We start from the raw sequence: 27,734 nt of genomic DNA, 5'->3' as shown, positions 1-27,734 counted from the left end.
TCTTTAACCTTTACCTTCTTCCTTCCCCTCAGTATAGACGGTCTCCAACTTTACCATCAAATTGATGCTACTTCTTAATTATTTCAGGTCTTGCTTCGCTCTCACCCTTCCCACCAGAACAGCACACTTTCTCCTCCATCTCTAGGACTGGGGTCCAGACCCTCCTCTCTTCCCTCCTCCTGTTCCCATGCCTCCATCAGCTCCCAAACTTCCTACCTGCCCAAACTGTCCATCTCCTCTGGCCCCTTACCCACTTTCTTCAAACATGCCCTGGACTATTCTTAAACCTCATTGTCTGGTGGCTAAGAGCGACAGGGAAATTAGGGGGGGGCAGTCTCACTGGAATACTGTGATCATGAGCCATGCCCCCATTTGCATCACTGTAGGGGCATGGCAAGCACTGCTAAGTAGAGCAGCTAGCAAGAGGGGGCCTCCCAACTTTTGCACAGCACTGCAGGACACTGCAGCCCGCGGGTGAACGACAGGACAGTGCACGAAAAACAGGACAGTCCCACAAATTAGGGACAGTTGGGTAGTATTGTATCCATCTTTCAGTCTATTTACTCCACTGAAACTGCACACCCCAAGATCACCGATTACCACCTCACAACCAAATCTGAAGGCTATTACTCTAGTCTTGTACTCAACCTCACAGCAACATTCAACATAATTGACCACCCCCTAAACCCAGCAAACTCTTAAGACCCTAGAGGAGGGTCTGGATACAGCTTGTAGCCACACAATTTCATGTAGAAAGACTTGCAGAATTATTACAAAAGAAACAATGGTGTTCAGAAAAATAAATAAAAAGAAAACTGTATGCTGGGACCCCGAAAGCTTACTAACACATGCTTTATTCCTTTACATCAACAATCACCGTAAAGACTTGCTCCATTGTACGTAGTGTCAGTAACACAACAGCGGCGCTCTTGCTTCCCCACACCAATTGCTAGTGGCAATGTACTACACAATTTCACTTACGTATGTGTTGTTGCTGGTTTCATATTGTACTAATAAACAAGAAAAAAGAACACCTACACTCAAGTAGTCCCCCTGGCGCCAATATAATTCGTTTTATTCGATTACCAACATGTATATGTCCCAAATCCGCATGCAGCTCACCATACACAGAGGGACTTCCCAACCCCCTTCAAATGGACAAAAAACTAAAATAAAAGAAATACAGATAGCGCTTGCAGATTTATAATAAATTTATTGATTAACTATTATCTCAATGATAATTCTCCACTAGTACTATTATAGTACCAAGGATATAAATTAATAAAAAATCTTTCCCTAGCCTTGACAACAAATTTACATATGTAAAAACTAAAACCACATTGACATCAATTAATAATATATAAGACAATGCTCTGCTCCACAGATTAGTTTAGCTAGCCCTTTTTGTAGAGAAAAAGATACAATAGTTTCAGTGAGTCCCAGTGTTTCACTTAATTGCTATAAAGCTACAACAGCTGAGTCCATTGACTGGTTACTTAGTTTCATTTAGTTTGCTGCTGTTTCCTTTCTTTGAGTGAGTGGTAGAATCGGTTGTCACTGGCAGGTGCAAATACAGACAAATACAGAGACGCGTTTCACTACCTCCTGGCATCGGCAGCTTCCTCAGTCTGATCAGACTGAGGAAGCTGCCGATGCCAGGAGGTAGTGAAACGATTCTACCACTCACGCCGAGCATCAGGAGGACTTCGGACAAATCTCCGGATAAGGCTCGTTTTGAACGGTCAATTAGCACCAGAGCCGGGAGGACTGCAAAGACTGAAACCTGAGGCGGAGTGGTAATTAAAACTTAACATGGCCATGTCTTATAAAAACTGTGATTATATCCATTAATTCTACTGCTTCATGATGAAATTGCTGCTAACCTGATCAGCGTCATTTAAAGTGGACAAAAAAGCTGCTAAATACTATACGTATCATGTGTGATCGAAAGCAAGCTCTATTCTATATATCATACATTATCTAATGCTATAACATCTATCTCAAGATTACAATTATCAAAGAAAGGAAACAGCAGCAAACTAAATGAAACTAAGTAACCAGTCAATGGACTCAGCTGTTGTAGCTTTATAGCAATTAAGTGAAACACTGGGACTCACTGAAACTATTGTATCTTTTTCTCTACAAAAAGGGCTAGCTAAACTAATCTGTGGAGCAGAGCATTGTCTTATATATTATTAATTGATGTCAATGTGGTTTTAGTTTTTACATATGTAAATTTGTTGTCAAGGCTAGGGAAAGATTTTTTATTAATTTATATCCTTGGTACTATAATAGTACTAGTGGAGAATTATCATTGAGATAATAGTTAATCAATAAATTTATTATAAATCTGCAAGCGCTATCTGTATTTCTTTTATTTTAGTTTTTTGTTCATATTGTACTATGAAGTTCACCATCATGTTGGCATATATGCAGGTGTTATTGGAACCATCTGTTACTTTCACTTCAAAAGCTTTTGATTGCAAGAGCCCTGGAGAAGAAAGGACAAGTCAGTGACACATGATCGCTAGATTGTTCATGTGACAGCTATAAAAGTACCAACCAGATAAAAGTGCTGCATAATTACTTCAAGGGTGGAAAGTCCATTAGTGTTATTAGAAGAAGAACATTTATTTATATAGCATGAGGCAAGAGAAGGCCACAGACATCTATATAACAATGTACTAAACCATGGTGCTAAGTCCAAAACAAATTATATAAAAATCCATTTCAGCATGAGATAAAGCTAAAACAAAATAAAAATACATAAAAAGGTCCAGACCACCAACTTCAACATCAACCACGTATTAATGACATGTAACCACTATAATCCATACAGCTCCGACTGCAAAGAGGACAGGTATCTAGAGGTTCGGTATAATTTTTCGGTAGTCAGGAGCCCGGCAGTAAGGAGACCGACGCCAGAATCCAGACAGCGAGAATGCTGGCAGTGAGCACAGCAAGTCCACTCGCCACGCATCGGGCCCTGTGGAGAGCTTAGTTCGCCACACTGTTATATTCCCTCTCGGGTGGTGGCGTGGACCACCACCCGAGTGGGAATTCAGAGCTTTGGTTGGGATTCCGACCACCAGCATTTCACATGCTGTTGGGATCCCGGCCTCACTATCCTGAACGTCGGGATCCCAACAGAAGGTAAATGAACTGCATCCCGTATCTAGTGGTAACTATCAGGCATGTAGCTTGAAACAGGTTTATTGGGCTAAAACACCAAATCAGGAGAATCTATTGTAAGAGAGGAAATACAGATCATGAAGCGCTGGCACTGCACCCGCCCAAAACCTCAAGCAAATAACTCATCAAACTAAGGCACAAAGCATTCCTTTAAACTGCATACAGTACTCCCAGCTTAACAGACAGGCCTCAGCTGGTGTTATAGTGAGGGGGACATCATAAAGAGTGGCACTGCACAGCCCATCTCCTATAGAGGATGCTTTCATCAGTATATGAGGGAATGCATCTTTTCCTGCACAGCAATTTTCACAAAGTGTCCCCTTAAATCCTTTCGTGCTCAGGCTGCCAGGGCTCCAAGTGCACTGCAATTCAGCACATCATAAACAGTGACTACTGAAAAAGGTTTACCCATTTGAAAAAGACTAATAATCCACGTCAATGTATTAACATTATTGATGTGTCAGACAGAATGTCCCTGCACAGATCTAAGTTTTCTATCGGCAGAACAGTGCAGTCCTGTCCTGGTCTGGAAGTTGCGTTAGGTTACCTTAGAGTCAGACTAAGCTAAAATGAAACCTGATCTTCAGCCACCCCGTGGAGAGAGGTATGCCCTTGCATCAACCTTGTGTTTTAAATTAGCCCTTTGTAACGTGAAAATGCAAATAACGGTAATAAAACAAATCTGCAAAACTCCCAATTTTAAGGGCCCTACAAGCTGCCCGACCGCCAATACAGCCGATGGGGGGGGGGAGGGTGTTGGATTTGTGACGGGGGTGGTGAAGTGAATATTGTCCAATATTGGCCTGCATGTTTAAACGAGCAGACACCAACGATGAACAATGCGCGGCCCCGCGCTCGTTCATTGCTGGTGCCTACACACTGAAAGATATGAACGGTATCTCGTTCATTAATGAACAAGATCGTTCATATCTTTCACTGGTATCGACCAGTGTGTAGGGCTCTTAAGTTCCACTAAATGGGTAACAAATGCCACACTTTACTTACCAATAAAAAAAACACTTTTCTGAACAATTTTTATGCCAATGCAAATATATACAGTGTGGACAAAATAAACCCCCTACCCGAAGTACAATTGTTTACACTCTCAGAAAAATATATAGAGAGTAGCTGTTCTCTTTACTGCACTGTCTCAATCTTTATGGGATGTAATTGGCATCCCAAAAGATAGAATACCGGTACTGGAATCCCGACAGCTGTCAGAATGTAGATGCCGGATCCCGAACATAAGTATGCGGGGAAGGTTAGGCTGTGTGTGGAGGTGGATGGGGGGGGGGGGGGGGGGGGGGGATGTAGAGGGCAGGGGGGTTTAGGGCTAGGATTTGTTTAGTTAAATGCCCTGGCCGGGACTTTAGGCATATGCAGGTTTCGTAACTATTAATACCACTTCATCAACCAGCCTATGCCGGCTGTTTGAACTCAGTGGCATGAAATGCTACACCAAAATACTCTGTAAAAACCTAATGACAATGAGTTTGTGAGGCACAAGCTGTAGATTTAAGGACACATGACAACATTCTCCAAAGACTAAAGGGGATGTTATGGCGCCAGTCTTCTGCCGGCAGGCAGAAGACTGGCGCCAGAATCCCGACACCTGTCAGCCTAGATGAGTCAAGTTGTTCTCATCTGCCGACAAACGCTATGTTTCTATGTTTATTGCCGATGCCGGAATCCAAAACGTAACAATGTCCATAGCAACCAGATTCTAGCTATTATCTTCTAAAAGGTGTTAGATAAATAGAATCTAATTGGTTGCTATGGGCAGCATCTCCATTTCTAAAAACCCGCACTTTAGTAAATATACCCATTTAGTGTTGAAATCTGTAGTTCTTTCTCATATTTACAGGCTTGTGGCATCTTTAGATGGGTGCAGAGGAAGACAGCCTGACTGAAGTAGCCACAGGTACAGTTTTCTGGTTGTCCACACCTTGTCACTGTTGCCAGAGGCTACATACCCTCATATTACCACAGTGCACTGTAGGGCCAGTGCATTTTTTGATTTGTAAATGGCTAACCATGATGGTTGGTAGGACAAATTGTACAGGAATTACAGACTAGGTCAAATTATTAAATAACTAGTATTATGAACACACCATTTGCCAGGTTGCTAGCTACTGTGCAGATATCTCCCCAAACCCAGGAATTTTTCTGAACACAAACTAAAGTCCCAGGTACCCAACCCCGCTCTTTACCAGGGTTGGGGCAGAGACCCAGGAATTTGACTGCTTTTAGACCCGGTGAATCCCCCCCCCCCCCCACCCCCCCCTGTAATCTCACTCTATCCACTAGTATCTATTTTTCCATCACTGTTCAAGCATGCAGTGATTACTCCCATGCTGAAATAAAAAAAAAACCTGACCCTAGCTCTCTCTTTAACTACCGTCCCATCTCTCAGCTCCCATGCCCCTCTAAGCTAATTGAGAGAATTGCTTACACTCGCCTCACACAGTTTCTTTACTCACACAACTAATACGATCCACTTCAGTCATTCTTTCGTTCCCAACACTCCACAGAGACAGCACTAACTGAGGTAGTAAATTATATGGTCATTGCTAAATCTAAAGGTTTTTACGCACTTCTTATTCTTCTAGATCTTTCTGCTGCTTTTGACACTGTTGACTACTATCTTGGTTCTCATCCTACTTATCTAGCGGCTGTTTCAATGTTTGTTTCTACAAATCCACTTCCTCTTCGCTACTTTTATCAGTTGGTATACTGTAAGGTTCAGTCTTGGGTCCTCTGCTTTTCTCAATTCATACCACATCTCTTAGCAAACCAATCAGCTCTTTTGGATTTCAGCATCATCTGTACGCGGATAATACTCAAATCTACAGAATTAATTAGATTACCATCGCCAGTAGTAGTTACCAATCTGTTATCTCTATCACTGTTAAGTACTCGGCAATCAACCCTAACCCACACCTGCCTAGGCGTCACCCTCGACTGTCCCCACATTTAATCTGTCTCAAAATCATGTTGCATGCATCTAAAAAAACAAATCCAAAATACGACCATATCTTAAACGAGACATTGCAAAAAATAAGAATTTACTTACCGATAATTCTATTTCTCGTAGTCCGTAGTGGATGCTGGGGACTCCGTCAGGACCATGGGGATTAGCGGGCTCCGCAGGAGACAGGGCACATCTAAAAAAGCTTTTTAGGTCACATGGTGTGTACTGGCTCCTCCCCCTATGACCCTCCTCCAAGCCTCAGTTAGGTACTGTGCCCGGACGAGCGTACACAATAAGGAAGGATCTTGAATCCCGGGTAAGACTCATACCAGCCACACCAATCACACCGTACAACTTGTGATCTGAACCCAGTTAACAGTATGATAACAAAACGAAGTAGCCTCCGAAAAGATGGCTCACAACAATAGTAATAACCCGATTTTTGTAACAATAACTATGTACAAGCATTGCAGACAATCCGCACTTGGGATGGGCGCCCAGCATCCACTACGGACTACGAGAAATAGAATTATCGGTAAGTAAATTCTTATTTTCTCTAACGTCCTAGTGGATGCTGGGGACTCCGTCAGGACCATGGGGATTATACCAAAGCTCCCAAACGGGCGGGAGAGTGCGGATGACTCTGCAGCACCGAATGAGAGAACTCCAGGTCCTCCTTAGCCAGAGTATCAAAATTTGTAAAATTTTACAAACGTGTTCTCCCCTGACCACGTAGCTGCTCGGCAAAGTTGTAATGCCGAGACTCCTCGGGCAGCCGCCCAGGATGAGCCCACCTTCCTTGTGGAATGGGCATCTACATATTTCGTCTGTGGCAGGCCTGCCACAGAATGTGCAAGCTGAATTGTACTACAAATCCAGCGTGCAATAGACTGCTTAGAAGCATGAGCACCCAGCTTGTTGGGTGTATACAGTATAAACAGCAAGTCAGACTTTCTGACTCCAGCCGTCCTAACTATATATATCTATATCTATATTTATATATATATATATATATATATATATATATATATATATATATATATATTTTTAGGGCCCTGACCACGTCTAGTAACTTGGAGTCCTCCAAGTCCCTAGTAGCCGCAGGCACCACAAGAGGTTGTTTCAGGTGAAAACGCTGACACCCCTTTATGAAGAAACTGGAGACGAGTCCCAGTTCTGTCCTGTTCAAATGGAAAATTTTAATATGGGCTTTTGTAAGACAAAGCCGCCCATTCTGACAATCGCCTGGCCGAGGCCAGGGCTAACAACATGGTCACTTCCCATGTGAGATATTTGTCAACAGCATGGTCACTTTCCATGTGAGATATTTCAAATCCACAGATTTGAGCGGTTCAAACCAATATGATTTTAAGAAATCCCAACACTATGTTGAGATCTCACGGTGCCCCTAGGGGCACAAAAAAGCTGTATATGCAATACATCCTTTACAATCTGGACTTCAGGAACTGAAGTCAATTCTTTCTGGAAGAAAATCTACAGGGCCGAAATTTAAATGTTAATGAACCCCAATTTGAGGTCCAAAACACTCCTGTTTTCAGGAAGTGTAGAAATCGACCTAGTTGAATTTCCGTCGTGGAGCCTTCCTGGCCTCACCCACGCAACATATTTTCACCACATGTGGTGATGAAGTTGTGCTGTCACCTCCTTCCTGGCTTTGACCAGGGCAGGTATGACCTCTTATGGAATGCCTTTTCCCCTCAGGATCCGGCATTCAACCGCCATGCCGTCAAACGCAGCCGCGGTAAGTCTTGGAATAGACATGGTACTTGCTGAATCAAGTCCCTTCTTAGCTCCCCAGGCCCTTAGTCCTCTGTGAGCATTTCTTGAAGTTCCGGGTACCAAGTCCCTCTTGGCCAATCCGGAGCCACTAGTATAGTTCATACTCCTCTATGTCTTATAATTCTCAATACCCTGGTTATGAGAAACAGAGGAGGGAACACATACACAGACTGGTACACCCACGGTGTTACCAGAACATCCACAGCTATCGCCTGAAGGTCTCATGACCTGGCGGAATACCTGTCCCGTTTTTTGTTCGGGCGGGACGCCATCATGTCCACCTTTGGTCTTTGCCAACGGTCCACAATCATGTTGAAAAACTTCCCTATGAAGTTTCCACTCTCCCGGGTGGAGGTCATGCCTGCTGAGGAAGTCTGCTTCCCAGTCGTCCACTCCCGGAAAGAACACTGCTGACAGTGCTATCACATGATTTTCCGCCTAGCGAAAAATCCTTGCAGTTTTCACTGCCCTCCTGCTTCTTGTGCCGCCCTTCTGTTTACGTGGGCGACTGCCGTGATGTTATCCCACTGGATCAATACCGGCTGACCTTGAAGCAGAGGTCTAGCTAAGTTTAGAGCATTATAAATTTGCTCTAAGCTTATTTATGCGGAGAGAATTCTCCAGACTTAATCACACTTCCCTGGAAATTTTTTCCCTGTGTGACTGTTCCCCAGCCTCTCAGGCTGGCCTCCGTGGTCACCGGCATCCAATCCTGAATGCCGAATCTGCGGCCCTCTAGAAGATGAGCACTCTGTAATCACCACAGGAGAGACACCCTTTTCCTTGGATATAGGGTTATCCGCTGATGCATCTGAGGATGCGATCCGGACCATTTGTCCAGCAGATCCCACTGAAGAGTTCTTGCGGGAAATCTGCCGAATGGAATTGCTTCGTAATAAGCCACCATTTTTACCAGGACTCTTGTGCAATGATGCACTGACACTTTTCCTGGTTTTAGGAGGATCCCGATTAGCTCGGATAACTCCCTGGTTTTCTCCACTGGGAGAAACACGTTTTTCTGGACTGTGTCCAGAATCTTCCCTAGGAACAGTAGACGTGTCGTCGGAAAAAGCTGCGATTTTGGAATATTTAGAATCCACTCGTGCTGTCGTAGAACTACTTAAGATAGTGCTACTCCGACCTCCAACTGTTCTCTGGACCTTGCCCTTATCAGGAAAGCGTCCATGTTTCTTTTAAGAAAAATCATCATTCCGGTCATTACCTTGGTAAAGACCCGGGGCGCCGTGGACAATCCAAACGGCAGCGTCTGAACTGATAGTGACAGTTCTGTACCAGAAACCTGAAGTACCCTTGGTGAGAAGGGCAAATTTGGACCTGTAGGTAAACGTCCCTGATATCCAGTGACATCATATCGTCCCCTTCTTCCTGGTTCGCTATCACTGCTCCGAGTGACTCCATCTTGATTTGAACGCTTGTATGTAAGTGTTCAAATATTTCAGATCTCACCGAGCCGGTTGGCTTCAGTACCACAATATAGTGTGGAATACTACCCCCTTCCTTGTTGTAAGAAGGGTACTTTGATTATCACCTGCTGGGAATACAGCCTGTGAATTGTGTGAGGGGGAGACGTCTCGAATTTCCAATGTACACCTGGGATATTACATGTAGGATCCCGGAGTTCCCTTGCGAGTGTTGCTGAAACTCTTGAGATGACCCCCTACCGCACCTGAGTCCGCTTGTACGGCCCCAGCGTTATGCTGCGGACTTGGCAGAAGCCGTGAGGAGCTTCTGTTCCTGGGAATGAGCTGCTTGCTGCAGTCTTCTTCCCTTTCCTCTCCCCCTGGGCAGATATGACTGGCCTTCGCCCGCCTGCCCGTATGGGGACGAAAGGACTGAGACTGAAAAGACTGTGTCCTTTTCTGCCAATATGTGACTCGGGGTAACAAAAAGTGGATTTTTCAGCTGTTGCCATGGCCACCAGGTCCAATGGACCGCCCCTTTATACGGCAATACTTCCATATGCCGTCTGGAATCTGCCTCACCTGACCACTGTCGTGTCTTCGTCTGGCAGATATGTACATCACATTTACTCTTGATGCCAGAATGCAAATATGCCTCTGCGCATCACACATATATAGAAATGCATCCTTAAAATGCTCTATAGACAATAAAATCCTGTCCCTGTCAAGGGTATCAAAATTTTCAGTCAGGAAATCCGACCAAGCCCCCTCAGCGCTGCACATCCAGGCTGAGGCGATTGCTGGTCGTAGTATAACACCAGTATGTGTGTATATACTGTTATGATATTTTCCAGCTTCCTATCAGCTGGCTCCTTGAGGGCGGCCGTATCTGGAAACGGTAACGCCATGTTTTTTATAAGCGTGTGAGCGCCTTGTCCACCCTAAGGTGTGTTTTCCAACTCGCCCTTACTACTGGCGGGAAAAAGGGTATACCGCCCATAACTTTCTGTCGGAGGAACCCCACGTATCATCACACACTTCATTTAATTTATCTGATTCAGGCAAAACTACAAGTAGTTTATTCCCACCCTACAAAATACCCTTATTTGTGGTACTTGTGGTATCAGAAATACGTAACACCTCCTTCATTGCCCTTAACATGTAACTTGTGGCCCTAAAGGAAAAATACGTTTGTTTCTTCACCGTCGACACTGGGGTCAGTGTCCGTGTCAGTGTCTGTCGACCGACTGAGGTAAATGGGCGTTTTTACAAGCCCCTGACGGTGTCTGAGACGCCTGGACCGATACTAATTTGTCCGCCGGCTGTCTCATGTCGTCAACCGGCTTGCAGCGTGTTGACATTATCACGTAATTCCATAAGTAAGCCATCCATTCTGGTGTCGACTCCCTAGAGAGTGACATCACCATTACAGGCAATTTTCTCCGTCTCCTCACCAACATTTTCCTCATACATGTCGACACACACGTACCGACCTACAGCACACACATACAGGGAATGCTCTGATAGAGGACAGGACCCACTAGCCCTTTGGGGAGACAGAGGGAGAGTTTGCCAGCACACACCAAAAGCGCCATAATGTATATAACAACCCTAGAAGGTGTTGTTTCTATATATGGGCTCTTAATATATAATTATATCGCCAATTTATGCCCCCCTTCTCTTTAACCCTGTTTCTGTAGTGCAGGGGAGAGTGGGAGCCTTCCTCACCAGCGGAGCTGGTCAGGAAAATGGCGCTGAGTGCTGAGGAGAATAAGCTCCGCCCCTTTCACGGCGGGCTTTTCTCCCGGTTATTAGGAAAACTGGCCTGGGTTAAATACATACATATAGCCTTAATGGCTATATGTGATGTATTTATTTGCCTCTAAGGTAATCTATATTGCTGCCCAGGGCGCCCCCAGCAGCGCCCTGCACCCTCCGTGACCGAGATCAGTGAGCCGTGTAGCAACAATGGCGCACAGCTGCAGTGCTGTGCGCTACCTTCATGAAGACTGAGGAGTCTTCTGCCGCCTGTTTCCGGACCTCCGTTCTGCCGTTCTTCAGCGTCTGTAAGGGGGATCGGCGGCGCGGCTCCGGGACGAACCCCAGGCTGACCTGTGTTCCGACTCCCTCTGGAGCTCAGTGTCCAGTAGCCTAAAACTTCAATCCTCCTGCACGCAGGTGAGTTGCAAGTCTCTCCCCTAAGTCCCTCGTTGCAGTGATCCTGTCGCCAGCAGGAATCACTGATTAGAAACCTAAAAAAAAACTTTTCTAAACAGCTCTTTAAGAGAGCCACCTAGATTGCACCCTCTCGGACGGGCACAAAAACCTAACTGAGGCTTGGAGGAGGGTCATAGGGGGAGGAGCCAGTACACACCATGTGACCTAAAAAGCTTTTTTAGATGTGCCCTGTCTCCTGCGGAGCCCGCTAATCCCCATGGTCCTGACGGAGTCCCCAGCATCCACTAGGACGTTAGAGAAACTAATACAAGCACTTATCTCCTGCACTGATTATTGAAAAGTCTCCTTACTGGTCTTCCCAAAAAGACTTTCACCACAACAATCCGTTCCTCTGTTAACCAAACAGCACCAACATACATCTCTTTGCTTATCTGAATATATCTCCCTACCCGATATCTCCACTCTGCACAAGATCTCATAAAAACGCACCTCTTCAGACAAGCTGATCAGATTCCAGAACCGCTCACATAACCTTCATACTATAAGCTGTCCTACCCAATTACATTGCATCTATGCAGTCTACACATAGGGGGTCATTCCGAGTTGATCGCTAGCTGCCAGTGTTTGCAGCGATCAGGCTAAAAATCGGCATTTCTGCGCATGCGTATGCACCGCAATGCGCTCACGTGACGTACGGGTACAAAGGCTTTTGTGGTTTTGCACAGATTCTAGCAACGTTTTCATTCACACTGGCGGCCTCAAGAAGATTGACAGGAAAGAGGCGTTTCTAGGTGTCAACTGACCGTTTTCAGGGAGTGCTTAGAAAAATGCAGGCGTGCCAGGAAAAACGCAGGCGTGGCTGGGCGGGTGTGTGACGTCAAAAGCCAACCCTCCAACGTTAGAATCAACGCACACGAAGAGTAACTACAGGGCTGGTCTTGTTTTGCACAAAATGTTTTTGCAGGCGCTCTGCTGCACAGGTGTTTGCACTTCTGCAAAGCGAAAATATACTCCCCGGTGGGCGGCGGCATAGCGTTTGCACGGCTGCTAAAAACTGCTAGCGAGCGATCAACTCTGAATGACCCCCATAGAGAGGAATTTAATTGGGTACGAAGTCTATCAAGGTAAAAAACCTTGAATAACTCGCTCTCCATTTTGGATTACCATGGGTATGCGCGCTCCTGATACCAGCAGTATCCAATTTTTAAAAAAATGGTCACTAGCACGCTTTTAAAAAATACCTATCCGGTGCTCTCCCCTCCATTTTTACACTGGGGAGGGGGCTGCTGGGAGGCGTGGAGCGGCTGGGAGGCTCCAGGGGTGCTGGTAGGCTAAAGGGCTGGTACATGTAGTTCTCCCAGCTGAAACCACTGCGTCTCATTTTCAGTCCTGTAATGAAATAACTACACCCCGCGCTGCTGAGTTTTTCAAATTTCTCTACATCAACTGAATCTGCCAAATAACCGCACATATCATACTGCCCATTAACCACTTAACTGGCATGCTCAGATTTCATGCAACTGCGTCGTCCCACCCTGTCCCCCCGTTTTTTACGAGGAGATCCGTTCTGCAGATGTGCATAATATAATGTTTAAAAAAATACTTTCAACTTTATTTCAAATTTTAAAATCAATGTTGTTAACGCTTTTGAAGGGAAAAATAGTCAGTTAAGTGGTTTTAAGAACCATTTCAATCTGGTATAACCATTATGCAATAGGTAGCATCTATTTCTTGTGTATCAATGCCTATTTCCCTATAGATTGTAAGCAGGACCTTCGTACATCTACTGTCTGTTATTACTCAGTTTTGTTTTATTACTTTTGTTCCAATTGTAAAGGGCAATGTAATATACTGTGCTATAAGAAACTCTAAACTAATAATAATATTATTATTAGGATTGACTCCATACGTCAGGACATCACATCCCACCAGTCCAGCAACCAACCACCACCCATCCTTTGCCACCCCTCCCCTACCCTCTTACCAACTCTGACATCTTTCTCCCATGTATCTGGCGAGGAAGTCATGGCCCTCATACACTCCTCCCCCACAACCTCCCCACTCGACCCTATCCCCTCCCACCTCCTCCGCTACCTCTCTCCTTCTGCCTGTTCCCATCTTGCCCACCTTCTAAATCTCTCCCTCTCATCAGGCACGGTCCCCTCTGCCTTCAAGCATGTTCTTGTCTCCCCTATTCTTAAAAGACCTGCCCTTGATCCTAACACTCTCTCCAACTATCGACCCATCTCTCTCATCCCCTTTGCCTCCAAACTTCTTGAGCGTATTGTCTATAATCGCCTCACTGCCTTTCTTTCCTCTCACTCACTGCTTGACCCATTCCAGTCTGGTTTCCGCTCTCTCCACTCCACTGAAACTGCCCTCACAAAAGTCTGCAATGACCTCCATGCCGCCAAATCTAAGGGCCACTACTCTGCTTATTCTTCTTGACCTCTCTGCTGCTTTTGACACTGTGGACCACCCTCTCCTTCTGCAAATCCTCCACTCTCTTGGTCTACGCGATACTGCCCTCTCCTGGCTGTCCTCCTACCTCTCTGATCGTTCCTTCTCTGTCTCCTCTCATGATGCTACCTCGCCCCCACTTCCACTAACTGTTGGTGTCCCCCAAGGTTCTGTTCTTGGTCCTCTCCTTTTCTCTCTCTATACGTCCTCTTTAGGTGAACTCATTAGTTCTTTTAATTTCCAGTATCACCTCTATGCTGATGACACTCAAATCTACCTCTCCTCCCCTGATCTCTCCACGGCTCTCCTCACTCGTGCCTCTAACTGTCTTTCTGCTATCTCTTCCTGGATGTTCCAGCGCTATCTTAAACTCAACATGTCTAAGACCGAGCTGATCATCTTCCCACCCTCCCGCACAACCTCACCTCCCACAATTTCATTATCAGTTGATGGCACGACTATCTCCTCTAGCCCCCAAGTACGCTGTCTTGGTGTAATCCTTGACTCCTCCCTCTCCTTCAAACCACACATTCAGCACCTCTCACAAACCTGTCATTTTCATCTCAAAACCATTTCCAGGATCAGACCTTTTCTCACCCAGGATGCCACTAAGATAATTATTCACTCACTGATTATTTCCAGACTGGACTACTGTAATCTCCTCCTAACTGGCCTCCCTGACAATAACCTCTCTACACTCCAATCTATCCTCGATGCTGCTGCCCGGCTTATCTTCCTCACCAAACGCACTACGTCCACCTCCCCTCTCCTACAAGCCCTTCACTGGCTTCCCTTCCCTTTCAGAATCCAATTCAAATTTCTCACTCTCACTTACAAAGCACTCACCCACTCCTCTCCCATTTACATCTCTGACCTTATCTCCCTTTACTCTCCCACCCGTCCTCTTCGCTCTGCTAATGCACGCCGGCTCTCCTGTCTTCTGATTACTTCCTCCCACTCCTATCTCCAAGATTTTTCACGTGCTACTCCCTTCCTCTGGAATTCTTTACCTCTCCCCCCTCAGACTCTCCACCTCTCTACAAAACTTCAAACGGGCTCTTAAGACCCATTTCTTTACCAAACCCAGCCAAATCTCATCCTAACCCTCTGTTCCACGCTCTCTATGTACCCCATCTGTGTCACCCCTGTCTGTCTACCCCTCCCCTTAGAATGTAAGCTCTCACAAGTAGGGCCCTCTTCCCTCATGTGCTTATCCTTTTCTTACTTTAATAATCCTCAACTGCCCAAATCACGCAGTTTTTTGGCCACCTGGAACTTCTCTCTGTCATTTACTGGTGTAGTTATGCTTAGTTACCCTGTACTTGTCCTAAATTGTCTTCAACTGTAAGTCACTGTTTTCCTGTTTTGATTATGTGCATATGTACACTGTAATTGGGCGCTGCGGAACCCTTGTGGCGCCATATAAATAAAGGATAATAATAATAATAAATTATTATTATTATTTTCCCTGTGCCCGTGTTCTTTCCCCTTTCTTTGGGTTGGCTATGGGTGACCGGCGGTTGGGTTACCGACAGGATCCCGGTGTTTAGATTGCCGGCGGGGGAAGGTTATGTATTGGGTTTTTTTTTTACCACTAATTAGTCTACGCGTGCTACAAAGGGAGGCCAATCCCGGGAACGGGATCAGCAGAATCCCGGGTTTTTGGATTGCCAGAGATTTGAATCCCGGGACTGGTCTTCCAATCCCGAGATTAGTCTACGCATGTGCAATTTTAACACTGAGCACCTGCAGCAGATGGCTCAGATGTTGCCCGGCACCCCCTGCCCCAAGCTGTGCGCAGTGTGACGTGATGTCAGAGGTCACGCTGCACAGCCAATGCCAGCCACCCAATGTTCTGCCTGGCCGCATCCCAAAGCAAGCCGCACCGCCGGCCCCACGAGAAAGGTGTGTCACTTGGCTGGGGGCGGGAGGGGCATAACACACACATATAATTATATAATTTATATATTTATATTGGCTTCACCTGTTCTATACTAGCGCTTTACTTAAAAAAAAAAAAAGGAAAAAGAAACTTATCAGGATCTTATAATAGTAAATATTTCAGATTATTGTAAATTAAACATGTCCATTTTACTGTACCTAATATTGCATTTTATGAATGTTAATAGAAGCCTGAAAGCAGTGCAAGCCTATAATCTTACATATTACAAGCAGAAGAATAGACCTATGATAATATTGCAATAAGAAATAGCCGACCATGTTTTGCTGTAATAATAAAGAACATGTGGTCCCTGACCAACTTCATGTTACACTGCACAGTAATTTGTTAAGGTACAGTGCTTCACTAAGTATTCACAGTCTTTGCTCAATACTTTGTTGATGCACCTTTGGCAGCAATTACAGCCTCAAGTCTTTTTAAATATGATGCCACAAGCTTGGCACACCTATCTTTGGCCAGTTTCACCTTTTCCCCTTTGCAGCACCTCTCAAGCTCCATCGGGTTGAACGGGAAGCGTCGGTGCCCAACCATTTTCAGATCTCTCCAGAGATGTTCAATCGGATTCAAGTCTGGCCCCTGGCTGGGCCACTCAAGGACATTCACAGAGTTGTCCTGAAACCACTCCGTTGATATCTTGACTGTGTGCTTAGGGTCGTTGTCCTGCTGAAAGATGAACAGTCACCCCAGTGTGAGGTCAAGAGCATTCTGGAGCAGGTTTTCATCCAGGATGTCTCTGTACATTGCTGCTCTATCCCAACTAGTCTTCCAGTTTCTCTCTATCCCGACTAGTCTCCCAGTTTCTGCCGCTGAAAAACATCCCCACAGCATGATGCCGACACCACCATGCTTCACTGTAGGGATGGTATTGGCCTGGCGATGAGCGGTGCCTGGTTTCTTCAAAACATTACGCCTGGCATTCATGCCAAAGAGTTCAATCTTTGTTTCATCAGACCAGAGAATTTTGTTTCTCATGGTCCGAGAGTCTTTCAGGTGCAAACTCCAGACGGGCTGTTATGTGCTTTTTACTAAGGAGTGGCTTCCATCTGGCCACTCTACCATACAGGCCTGATTGGTGGATTGCTGAAGAGATGGTTGTCCTTCTGGAAGGTTCTCCTCTCTCCACAGAGGAATGCTGTAGCTCAGAGCTCTGACAGAGTGACCATCGGGTTCCTGGTCACCTCCCTGACTAGAGCTCTTCTCCCCCGATCGCTCAGTTTAGACAGCCGGCCAGCTCTAGGAAGAGTCCTTGTGGTTCCGAACTTCTTCCATTTACGGATGATGGAGGCCATTGTGCTCACTGGGACCTTCAAGGCAGCAGATATTTTCCTGTACCCTTCCCCAGATTTGTGCCTCGAGACAATCCTGTCTCGGAGATCTACAGACAATTCCTTTGACTTCATGCTTGGTTTGTGCTCAGACATGCACTGTCAAGTGTAAGACCTTATACAGACAGGTGTGTGCTTTTCCAAATCATGTCCAATCAACTGAATTTATGACAGGTGGACTCCAATTAAGCTGTAGGAACATCTCAAGGATGATCAGTGGAAACAGAATTTTGAGCTTCATGGCAAAGGCTGTGAATACTCATGTACATGTGGATTTTTAATTTTTTTTTATTTTTAACAAATTTGCAATAAATCTAAAAAAAAAAAAAAAAAAAAAACTTTTTTCACGTAATCATTATGGGGCATTGTGAGTAGAATTTTGAGGAAAAAATGAATTTATTCCACTTTGGAATAAGGCTGTAACATAACAGAATGTGGAAAGAGTGAAACACTGTGAATACTTTCCGGATGCACTGTATGTAGATCTGTAATAGCATCCAGCAACAGAATGTCTATCTACTTGTGTTCTGTCTTAGTCCAGCAGCAAGAATGTCACATATTGCACACAGTGGCTCTAGCCTTGTGATGCAAGGAGGGTAGCACACACCATCCCACTAGAAAACGCGCTGTCTCATGGAAGATGAGAAGAAACTACACAAATTAAAAAAAACTCCTGGATTTCTACTGAGACGCCCATCAGCAGCTTCACAGGTCCAAGCAAGCAGTGACGGCCCCAGAGGTGGTGCTGCAGTACAGTCACCACATTACGCAACTGTGCACAAAATATGCAAGCAGCGGTCACAGAGCCTTCAATTCTCTGAGTAACCTTATGGATGTGCAGAATGGATGTAGGAATTGATATGCTGGCACCATACTTTGAGCTTACGGGCTCCCAGTTGTAAACAAATACATGCCCTGAAAATGGTACCAATACGCTTGCATTTTTGCAGCCAAATGGTGGCACATGCACAACTGGCTGATGATCGCTCAACTCTAAATATTGGCTTGCATAGAAATATGAATCAGACCCCTTGTTGTTTAAAAGACCTCTACACTTACAGCACAAGATGCCTTCACAAATAAGCTACTGATAGAATTTGCAGAAGTTCCCATATCTTGCTATAACTTCAGCTACTTCACTGTATTTATTATTGCTGTGAAGCAGAGTGCAGCTATTTTCATTGTGATAAGTCCAGCTGTGAGAGGCTGAGAAGAAGGCTTCCGTGACCTTCACTGGAGCTAATGACAGGAATAACAATATTTAATGTAGGAAAATAACTCCTTTCACAATCAACCCATTATTGGAAATATGTTCCTCTCCAAAAAGCTCATGAGACTTTTCAAACTTTAAAAAATATAATTTAAGGGTTATTAGTAACTTCTGGAGCATAACTAAGCATTTCTGGGCCCAGAAGCAAGATTCTGTATAAGTGGCCCAAGGAGGGCTACCACCCATGGGGTAAAACAAATAAATAAAACATTCGCATGGAGACTCCCAGAGATGAGAGGGGCCTCAAAAAATCTGCTAATCTCAAAACTCTACAATATGTGTCCATGGTCAGGTCCAAAATGCAGGTCCTACAAGGGCCAAAGGGTAGAACAGGAAGTGTTGGAGCAATTACTCGGTGCAGTAACATCAAACCAATGGATAAGATACTGCTCCACCAATTACTTCATCACTCAGCAGCACATTATAGTGCACCACAGTTTTAGTTGCGCAATCTATAAGACAGGTGCATGATTATACAGCACTGAAAGGGGGAAACCACCTGACTTCAGCAGATACATGCCATTATCTAAGGTTTTGACACATCAGTAGCAGGTTACCACAGGTGTCCAAAGACCACTGCAACTGATTTGTTTTGGTATGATGCAGGATTCTAATTATATATATATATATATATATATATATATATATATATATATATATATATATATATATATGGTTTGTTTTCACTTTTAAAAATATTGGTGTGTACCGGCCTTTCCGTCCTGTTACAAGTAAACACCTGTTTATGGATCTTGCACCATATCTGAATAGACTGGTGCACTAATCCTCCCCAGACTTCAAGTCCGGCCATCAGCAGGAGATCACTTGCCCATCTGCTTAGTTTACCTGCAGCAGGACCGCTACTCACAATCGGACTGACCAGCGACTTCCTGCGATCGGATGGCCTGCGAGCTCACTCAAACGCTTCCAGGCAGCACCTCAGCTGTGCAATCCCCTTCCCCATACAGAGCTCCCACCACCATGTCTGCGCTGGGGCCCGGGCCTATCCTGCCCCGCATTATGAATGATCAGGCCTATCCTCTCTATCTCCCCCACGTCCTATCCTACTCACCCAGTCCGAGCAGGCAAAGCGTCACACGGTACAGAGAGCGATCCATCACTGGCCTAACCCAACAGCAGCTGGAGCAACACCGAACACCTCAGACACCCCGCTACTGTCACACTAACTGCCTGACTGCAACACACAGCACAGTCACATGACAGCGCTCGACCGCGCCTACCGCTCTGCCATCTCCATTGTTCTTATGGTTCACTACACTACTAATAGTACTAACAGACTCGGTAGGGAGAAGTTTTTTTTTACAAGTATTCTCTCAGAACCTTATATTGCATACAAAGTTACCCGCAAGATTCTCTCCACAAAAGTTAAGTCTGGAAGCTACGGAGCAGTTTCGGGTTTATTTTGGGGTGGGGGAAGTTTGGTTACAAGGATGGGTGGACGGGCAGTTTTTTTTGTGCCGGAGGCAAACGCCAAACGAAAGATATCGTAATGTACCATATATGCTGAGTCAAATGAACTTGTGATGAGAGGTCCAGGAGTACATTTCATTATGTAACACAATAGCAAACTACCTGAGAATGTAAAATGACACTCTCTGGTGACTCCTTCTCCTTTCCCCTTCTACCCTTTGTCCCTCCTCTCTCCCACATCTCCATCTGCAGAATTCTGCACCATTAACTTTATCCCAATAAATACCTGCTAGACGCCGACTTCATCCTCCCCTAATGGTCCTAATTACTCACTCTTTTCTCTTACGTCCTAGAGGATGCTGGGGACTCCGTAAGGACCATTGGGGCATAGACGGGCTCCGCAGGAGATAGGGCACCTAAAAAGAACTTTGACTATGGGTGTGCACTGGCTCCTCCCTCTATGCCCCTGCTCCAGACCTCAGTTAGATCTTGTGCCCAGAGGATAATGGGTGCACTGCAGAGAGCTCTCCAGAGTTTTCTGTGGAAAAATAATTTTGTTGGGTTTTTTATTTTCAAGGAGTCCTGTTGGAAACAGGCTCCCTGCATCATGGGACCGAGGAGAGAGAAGCAGAGCTGGCTTGTCAAGTTGGGCACTGCTTCTAAGGCTACTGGACACCATTAGCTCCAGAGGGAGTCGGAACACAGGTCTCACCTGGGGTTCGTCCCGGAGCCGCGCCGCCGTCCTCCTCACAGATGCCGAAGATAGAAGCCGGGTGAGTATGAGAAGGCAAAGAAGACATCAGGCGGCAGAAGACATCAGATCTTCATGAGGTAAGCTGCGCGCCATTGCTCCCAGTCACACACACACACACAAGCAGGCACTGAAGGGTGCAGGGCGCAGGGGGGGGCGCCCTGGGCAGCAATATTCCTCATATTTGGCATTGATAAGCATGGATTAGGATGTGGCACAGTAAATCCGGTAACCCCCGCCATTTTTCTATAGAAAGTTGATGGGACCGAAGCCCGCCGTCGGGTGGGCGGGCTTGATCCTCAGCACTAACCAGCGCCATTTTCTCTACAGAGACTGCATGAGGAAACGCTGGCTCCCTGTTCTCTCCCCTGCTGAGCTTCACAGGCTGAAAAAAAGAGGAGGGGGGCACTTTGGCGACGCAGTGAGTGGAGATTACAATTATATACATATAACAGCGCTATCTGGTCATATATTCCAGTGTTTTTAAGCGCTGGGTGTGTGCTGGCATACTCTATCTCTCTGTCTCTCCTAAGGGCCTGGTTGGGGTTTTGTCCCCTTATAGGTAAATCCCTGTGTGTGTGGTGTGTCGGTACATGTGTGTCGACATGTCTGAGGCGGAAGGCTTCTCCAAGGAGGAGGTGGAGCAAATGAGTGGTGTGTCCCCGTCGGTTGTGCCGACTCCAGATTGAATGGACATGTGGCATACGTTGCATGCAAGTGTGGCATCTTTACATAAAAGGCTTGATAAGGCTGGTTTAGGGGGGACATCAGGCGGTCAATCCTCAGATTGGACCGACTCACAGGGCCCGTCGGGGTCTCAAAAGCGTCCCTTAACACAAGACACTACTACCGACACGGATTCTGATTCCAGTGTCGACTATGACTAAGTAAAATTGCACCCTAGGATGACTAAAACCATTCAGTGTATGATTGTGGCAATAAGGGATGTGTTGCATATTGTGGATGAACCCTCGGTCCCCGACACAAGGGTACACATGTTTAAGGAAAAGAAACAGATTATTAATTTTCCCACATCTCATGAATTAAATGAGTTCTTTGGAAAAGCTTGGGAGACTCCGGATAAGAGACCGCAGATCCCCAAAATAATTTTTATGGCATACCCTTTCCCTAAGCAGGACAGGGAGATTTGGGAATCACCCCCCACTGTGGACAAGGCCCTGACGCGCTTGTCCAAGAAAGTGGCGCTACCGTCTCCTGACACAGCGGCCCTTAAGGACCCTGCAGATCGCAGGCAAGAAACTAACTTAAAGGGTATTTATTCTCATACGGGTGCTGTGTTAAGACCGACGATTGCGTCGGCATGGGTGTGTAGCGCAATTGCAGCTTGGACAGATGAGCTGACAGATCAATTTGATACTATGGATAAGGATACTATATTCCTAACTCTAGCCCATATAAAAGACGCAATCTTATTTATGAGGGATGCTCAAAGGGACATTGGATTGCTAGCTTCTAGGGCCAATGCCATGTCTATCTCAGCGAGAAGATCCTTATGGACTCGCCAATGGACGGGTGATGCGGATTCCAAAAAAACATATTGAAGTACTACCCTATAGGGGTGATGTATTGTTTGGGGATGGGCTGACGGACCTGGTTTCCACAGCTACAGCAGGTAAATCAAATTTTTTACCATATATTCCCCAACAGCAAAAGAAAGCAACACCCTTTCAGATGCAGTCCTTTCGGTCGCACAAGTCCAAAAGAGGTCGGGGATCCTCTTTCCTCGCCAGAGGTAAGGGCAGAGGCAAGAGAGCACCTGCTTCGGCAGGTGCCCAGGAACAAAAGTCCTCCCCGGCTGCTCCAAAACCCACAGCATGACGCTGGGACTCCCCTGAGGGAGTCCGCACCGGTGGGGGCACGTCTTCGATTTTTCAGTCAGGTCTGGGTCAGTTCGGACCTGAATCCCTGGGTGTTGGAAATAGTTTCCCAGCGTTACAAATTGAATTCGAGGAGGTGCCCCCGCGCCGATTTTTCAAATCGATCCTACCAGCTTCCACATCGGAAAGGGATGTAGTGTTAGCTGCAATTCAAACGCTGTGTATACAGCAAGTGATAATCAAGGTTCCCCTGCACCAGCAGGGAAGAGGTTACTATTCAACCCTATTTGTGGTCCCGAAACCGGACGGTACGGTCAGACCGATTTTGAATCTGAAATCCCTAAACCTGTACATAAAAAGATTCAAATTCAAAATGGAATCTCTCAGAGCAATAATAGCCAACATGGAGGAGGGGGAGTTTATGGTGTCTCTGGACATAAAGGATGCGTACCTTCATGTGCCCATATATGCCCCCCATCAGGAATACCTGAGATTCGCTGTACAGGATTGTCATTACCAATTTCAGACGTTGCCGTTTGGACTTTCCACGGCCCCGAGGATTTTCACCAAGATAATGGCGGAAATGATGGTGGTCCTGCGCAAGCATGGAGTCACGATTATCCCATACTTGGACGATCTCCTGATAAAAGCGAGATCAAGAGAGAAATTGCTGAGCAGTGTGGCGCTCTCTCTGAGAGTGCTCCAGCAACACGGTTGGATTCTAAATCTACCGAAGTCACAGTTGATTCCGACAACTCGACTACCGTTCCTAGGTATGATACTGGATACGGAACAAATGAAGGTCTTCCTTCCAATAGAGAAAGCCCAAGACATCCAGAACATGGTCAGAGACCTGCTAAAACCGAAAAGGGTGTCAGTTCACCAATGCACTCGAGTTCTGGGGAAAATGGTGGCGGCCTACGAGGCCATTCCCTTCGGAAGGTTCCATGCAAGGACTTTTCAATAGGACCTTCTGGACAAGTGGTCCGGGTCCCATCTGCATTTACATCGGAAAATAACTCTATCCCCAGGAACCATAGTGTCCCTCCTGTGGTGGTTGCAAAGTGCTCACCTGCTGGAGGGTCGCCGGTTCGGGATTCAGGACTGGATCCTGGTTACCACGGCCGCGAGCCTCCGAGGATGGGGAGCGGTCACACAGGGAAAGACTTTTCAGGGTCTTTGGTCAGACCAGGAGTCCTGTCTACACATCAATGTGTTGGAACTCAGGGCCATTTACAACGGCCTTCGACAAGCGGAGAGTTTTCTACGAAACCTTCCGGTTCTGATTCAATCAGACACTGTCACAGCAGTGGCTCATGTGAACCGCCAAGGCGGGACAAGAAGCAGAGTCGCGATGGCGGAAGCCATAAGGATCCTTCGCTGGGCGGAAAATCATGTAAGCGCTCTGTCGGCTGTCTTCATTCCGGGAGTGGACAACTGGGAAGCAGACTTCCTCAGCAGACACGATCTCCATCCAGGAGAGTGGGGACTTCATCAAGAAGTCTTTGCAGACGTAACACGTCTTTGGGGAACTCCTCAAATAGACGATGGCGTCACGCCTCAACAAAAAACTTCGGAGGTATTGAGCCAGGTCTCGGGACCCTCAGGCAGTAGCAGTAGACGCACTGGTAACACCGTGGGTGTTCGAATCGGTCTACGTGTTCCCTCCTCTTCCTCTCATCACGAAAGTGTTGAGGATCATAAGACGAAGAAGAGTACAGACGATACTCGTTGTCCCAGACTGGCCTCGAAGGGCTTGGTACTCGGAACTACAAGAGATGCTCACAGGAGACCCCTGGCCTCTTCCTCTGAGGGAAGACCTGTTGCAGCAGGGGCCCTGTGTATTTCAAGACTTACCGCGGTTACGTTTGACGGCATGGCGGTTGAACGCCGAATCCTAGCAGAAAAGGGGATTCCGGAAGAGGTCATCCCTACTTTAATAAAGGCTAGGAAGGAGGTGACGATCAAACATTATCACCGTATCTGGCGAAAGTATGTGTCTTGGTGTGAGACCAAGAATGCACCTACGGAAGATTTTCATTTGGGTCGTCTTCTCCACTTCCTACAGACAGGAGTGGATATGGGCCTGAAATTAGGCTCGGTTAAGGTACAGATTTCGGCCCTCTCGATTTTCTTTCAGAAGGAATTGGCTTCTCTTCTAGAAGTCCAGACGTTTGTAAAGGGAGTGCTGCACATCCAGCCCCCTTTTGTGCCTCCAGTGGCACCATGGGACCTGAACGTGGTGTTGCAGTTCCTAAAATCACACTGGTTTGAACCACTTAACAAGGTTGAGTTGAAATTTCTTACCTGGAAGGTGGTCATGTTGTTGGCCTTAGCATCAGCAAGGCGAGTGTCAGAATTGGCGGCTCTATCACACAAGAGCCCCTACTTGATTTTTCATGTGGATCGAGCTGAATTAAGGACACGTCCGCAATTTTTGCCTAAAGTGGTTTCGTCGTTCCATATGAATCAACCTATAGTGGTGCCTGTGGCTACCGGTGACCTGGAGGATTCCAGATCCCTGGACGTAGTCAGGGCCTTAAAAATTTATGTAGCCAGGACGGCTAGAATTAGGAAAACAGAGGCTCTGTTTGTCCTGTATGCGGCCAATAAGATTGGCGCTCCTGCTTCAAAGCAGACTATTGCTCGCTGGATCTGTAATACGATTCAGCAGGCTCACTCTACGGCTGGATTGCCGCCGGTACCAAATTCGGTTAAGGCCCATTCCACTAGGAAGGTGGGCTCTTCTTGGGCGGCTGCCCGAGGCGTCTCGGCTTTACAACTTTGCCGAGCGGCGACGTGGTCGGGGTCAAACACTTTTGCTAAATTCTACAAGTTTGATACCCTAGCTGATGAGGACCTAGCGTTTGCTCAGTCGGTGCTGCAGAGTCGTCCGCACTCTCCCGCCCGATTGGATGCTTTGGTATAAACCCCATGGTATATACGGAGTCCCCAGCATCCCCTAGGACGTAAGAGAAAATAAGATTTTAAACCTACCGGTAAATCTATTTCTCCTAGTCCGTAGAGGATGCTGGGCGCCCGTCCCAGTGCGGAAACTCTGCAAGACTTGTATATAGTTGTTGCTTACATAAGGGTTATGTTACAGTTGACATCGGTCTTGGACCGTTACTGTTGTTTTTTGTTCATACTGTTAACTGGTTATGTATGTTCCAGGTTACATGGTATGATTGGTGTGGGCTGGTATGAATCTTGCCCTTGGATTGCCAAATCCTGCCTTGTATTGTCCATCTCCTCTGGGCACAGTTCTCTAACTGAGGTCTGGAGGAGGGGCATAGAGGGAAGATCCAGTGCAAACCCATAGTCAAAGTTCTTTTTAGGTGCCCTATCTCCTGCGGAGCTCGTCTATACCCCATGGTCCTTACGGAGTCCCCAGCATCCTCTACGGACTAGGAGAAATAGATTTACCGGTAGGTTTAAAATCGTATTTTTTTAGTGGGGGTTGCCCCTTTTTGTTTATTGAATTTTTAGTTGTGGTTATGTGTTGAATAGATGCGTAAATTATGCTTGATATGATACACCTCTATGTACTGCTGTCCACATTGGACTCTCTGTTTACACGTGTTTATTGATGTTCGCTGGTGTCTTGCAACTAATTTGTATTTACCTAAAACTGTGTTTCCCAAACTATTTTGAATCACGGCGCCCTAGAGCATTAGAATTTTTTTTCACGGAACCCCTAGACCAAAAATGTCTTACTGAGAAATTTATAAAGAAATATTAAATTAAGTAAAGTGTGTTTATATGTCATCCTTAGGTTCAATCGTGTGGTTCAATCGTGAGGGACAAGATATGCTTTTGTTTGTCCACATGTTTTATGATCGATTACCATTTTATGATTGGTTACCACTGATGTATAACCTCGATGGTGTAAAACAATCTGTAAGGCAGGGATGGGGAACCTTCAGCCCTCCAGCTGCTGTTGAACTACACTTCCCAGCATGCCCTGCAACAGTTGTAGCATGGCAAAATAGCAAAACTGTAGCAAGGCATGCTGGTATGTGTAGTTCAACAACAGCTGGAGGGCCAAAGGTTCCACACCCCTGCTGTAAGGGAACCATAGATGGTTTTACCCATCAATGGTCACTCCTGCATTAATGTAACATGAACTGCGGGCCAATCAGAGTCTGCGGTGGGGCTTCATGGGTGTCATGAGCAGGGCTAAGCGCCGTGCCCTGACACTTGGAGGAGGGAAAAAGAAAAAAACTCGGTAGCACTAAACCATCGATGGTGGGAAACCATCTGGTTCTCCCCCATCGATGGTAAAAGTATTTGACGTTGGTCATAGACCATTGATGAGTTCAAATCATCGACGGTTGATGACCATCCCTATCCAGGACCACCAATCCAGGGCACCCCTGCAAGTGTCCTGAGGCACCCCAGGGTGCCACTGCACACAGTTTGAGAACCAGTGCCCTAAAAAACAATATAGAAATTTTGTGCTAAATGTATAAAAGTGTCCTAGGTAGGTTGGGTCCTGTGGTTACATCACTCTGCCAGATACTGTGGCATCTCTGTGCATTTTGTTGTCATGGTAACCAGGTGTTTTGTTCAAATGGCTAATAGAAGGCTGGGCAGCAGACCACCTCTGGTTATGGGCTAATTAGAGTAGTAACTATAGGCAATGTACATATTCATTTAATTACTCCTTTTTGTGAATGGAATTGTTTAATATTTGTTTGTTTGTGTTGAATAGATGTTTAATGATGCATGATATCTTACACAAATACTGCTATCCTGCATTGGGCACCATGCTTACACATGTGTACTGATGTTTTCTTGTGTCCTGCAACTAACTTGTATTTCCTTAAAAAAAAACAATACAAAATTTGTGTACTAAATGTATAGAAAATTATCCTCGGTTGGGTACTGTGGTTACATCACTCTGCCAGATACTGTGACATCACAGTGCAGCTTGTTGTCATGGTAACACAATGCTGTTGCTCATACAGCTAACAGAAGGCTGGGCATCAGACCACCGCAGGTTAGGTGCTAACTGAAGCAGTAAATAGGTAATGTACATATTCATTTAATGAGTTTTAGATATATTAATATATGGTATATTTGGGTATAAAAGTACTATTGTTGTAAATGTTATTTACTCTTTGCTACAAGTGTA

At 45.8% G+C, this 27,734-nt stretch overlaps 1 protein-coding gene across 3 annotated transcripts in view; it reads right to left on the bottom strand.

Annotated features, from left to right (window-relative positions):
* LAMP2 (lysosomal associated membrane protein 2) overlaps window positions 1-19,796 on the bottom strand; it is an 82,187-nt gene extending 62,391 nt beyond the window's left edge. For 2 of the 3 annotated variants that reach the window (XM_063937226.1, XM_063937228.1), the window contains exons 1-3: window positions 19,650-19,796; window positions 2,405-2,491; window positions 982-1,013 (exon numbers count right to left, since the gene is read on the bottom strand). In XM_063937226.1, the coding sequence (XP_063793296.1) occupies window positions 982-1,013; window positions 2,405-2,491; window positions 19,650-19,695 (165 nt within the window). In that variant the 5' untranslated portion in view covers window positions 19,696-19,796. The remainder of the gene's footprint in view (window positions 1-981; window positions 1,014-2,404; window positions 2,492-19,649) is intronic. The other variant, XM_063937227.1, reaches the window with a different exon arrangement.
* Between the last annotated feature and the right edge of the window lie 7,938 nt (window positions 19,797-27,734).

This window comes from Pseudophryne corroboree, chromosome 8 (assembly GCF_028390025.1).
Source record: "Pseudophryne corroboree isolate aPseCor3 chromosome 8, aPseCor3.hap2, whole genome shotgun sequence".
NCBI classification, from domain to species: Eukaryota; Metazoa; Chordata; class Amphibia; order Anura; family Myobatrachidae; genus Pseudophryne; species Pseudophryne corroboree.
Note: the sequence above shows the minus strand (reverse complement) of the source record. Positions and strands in the feature narration are given on the sequence as shown.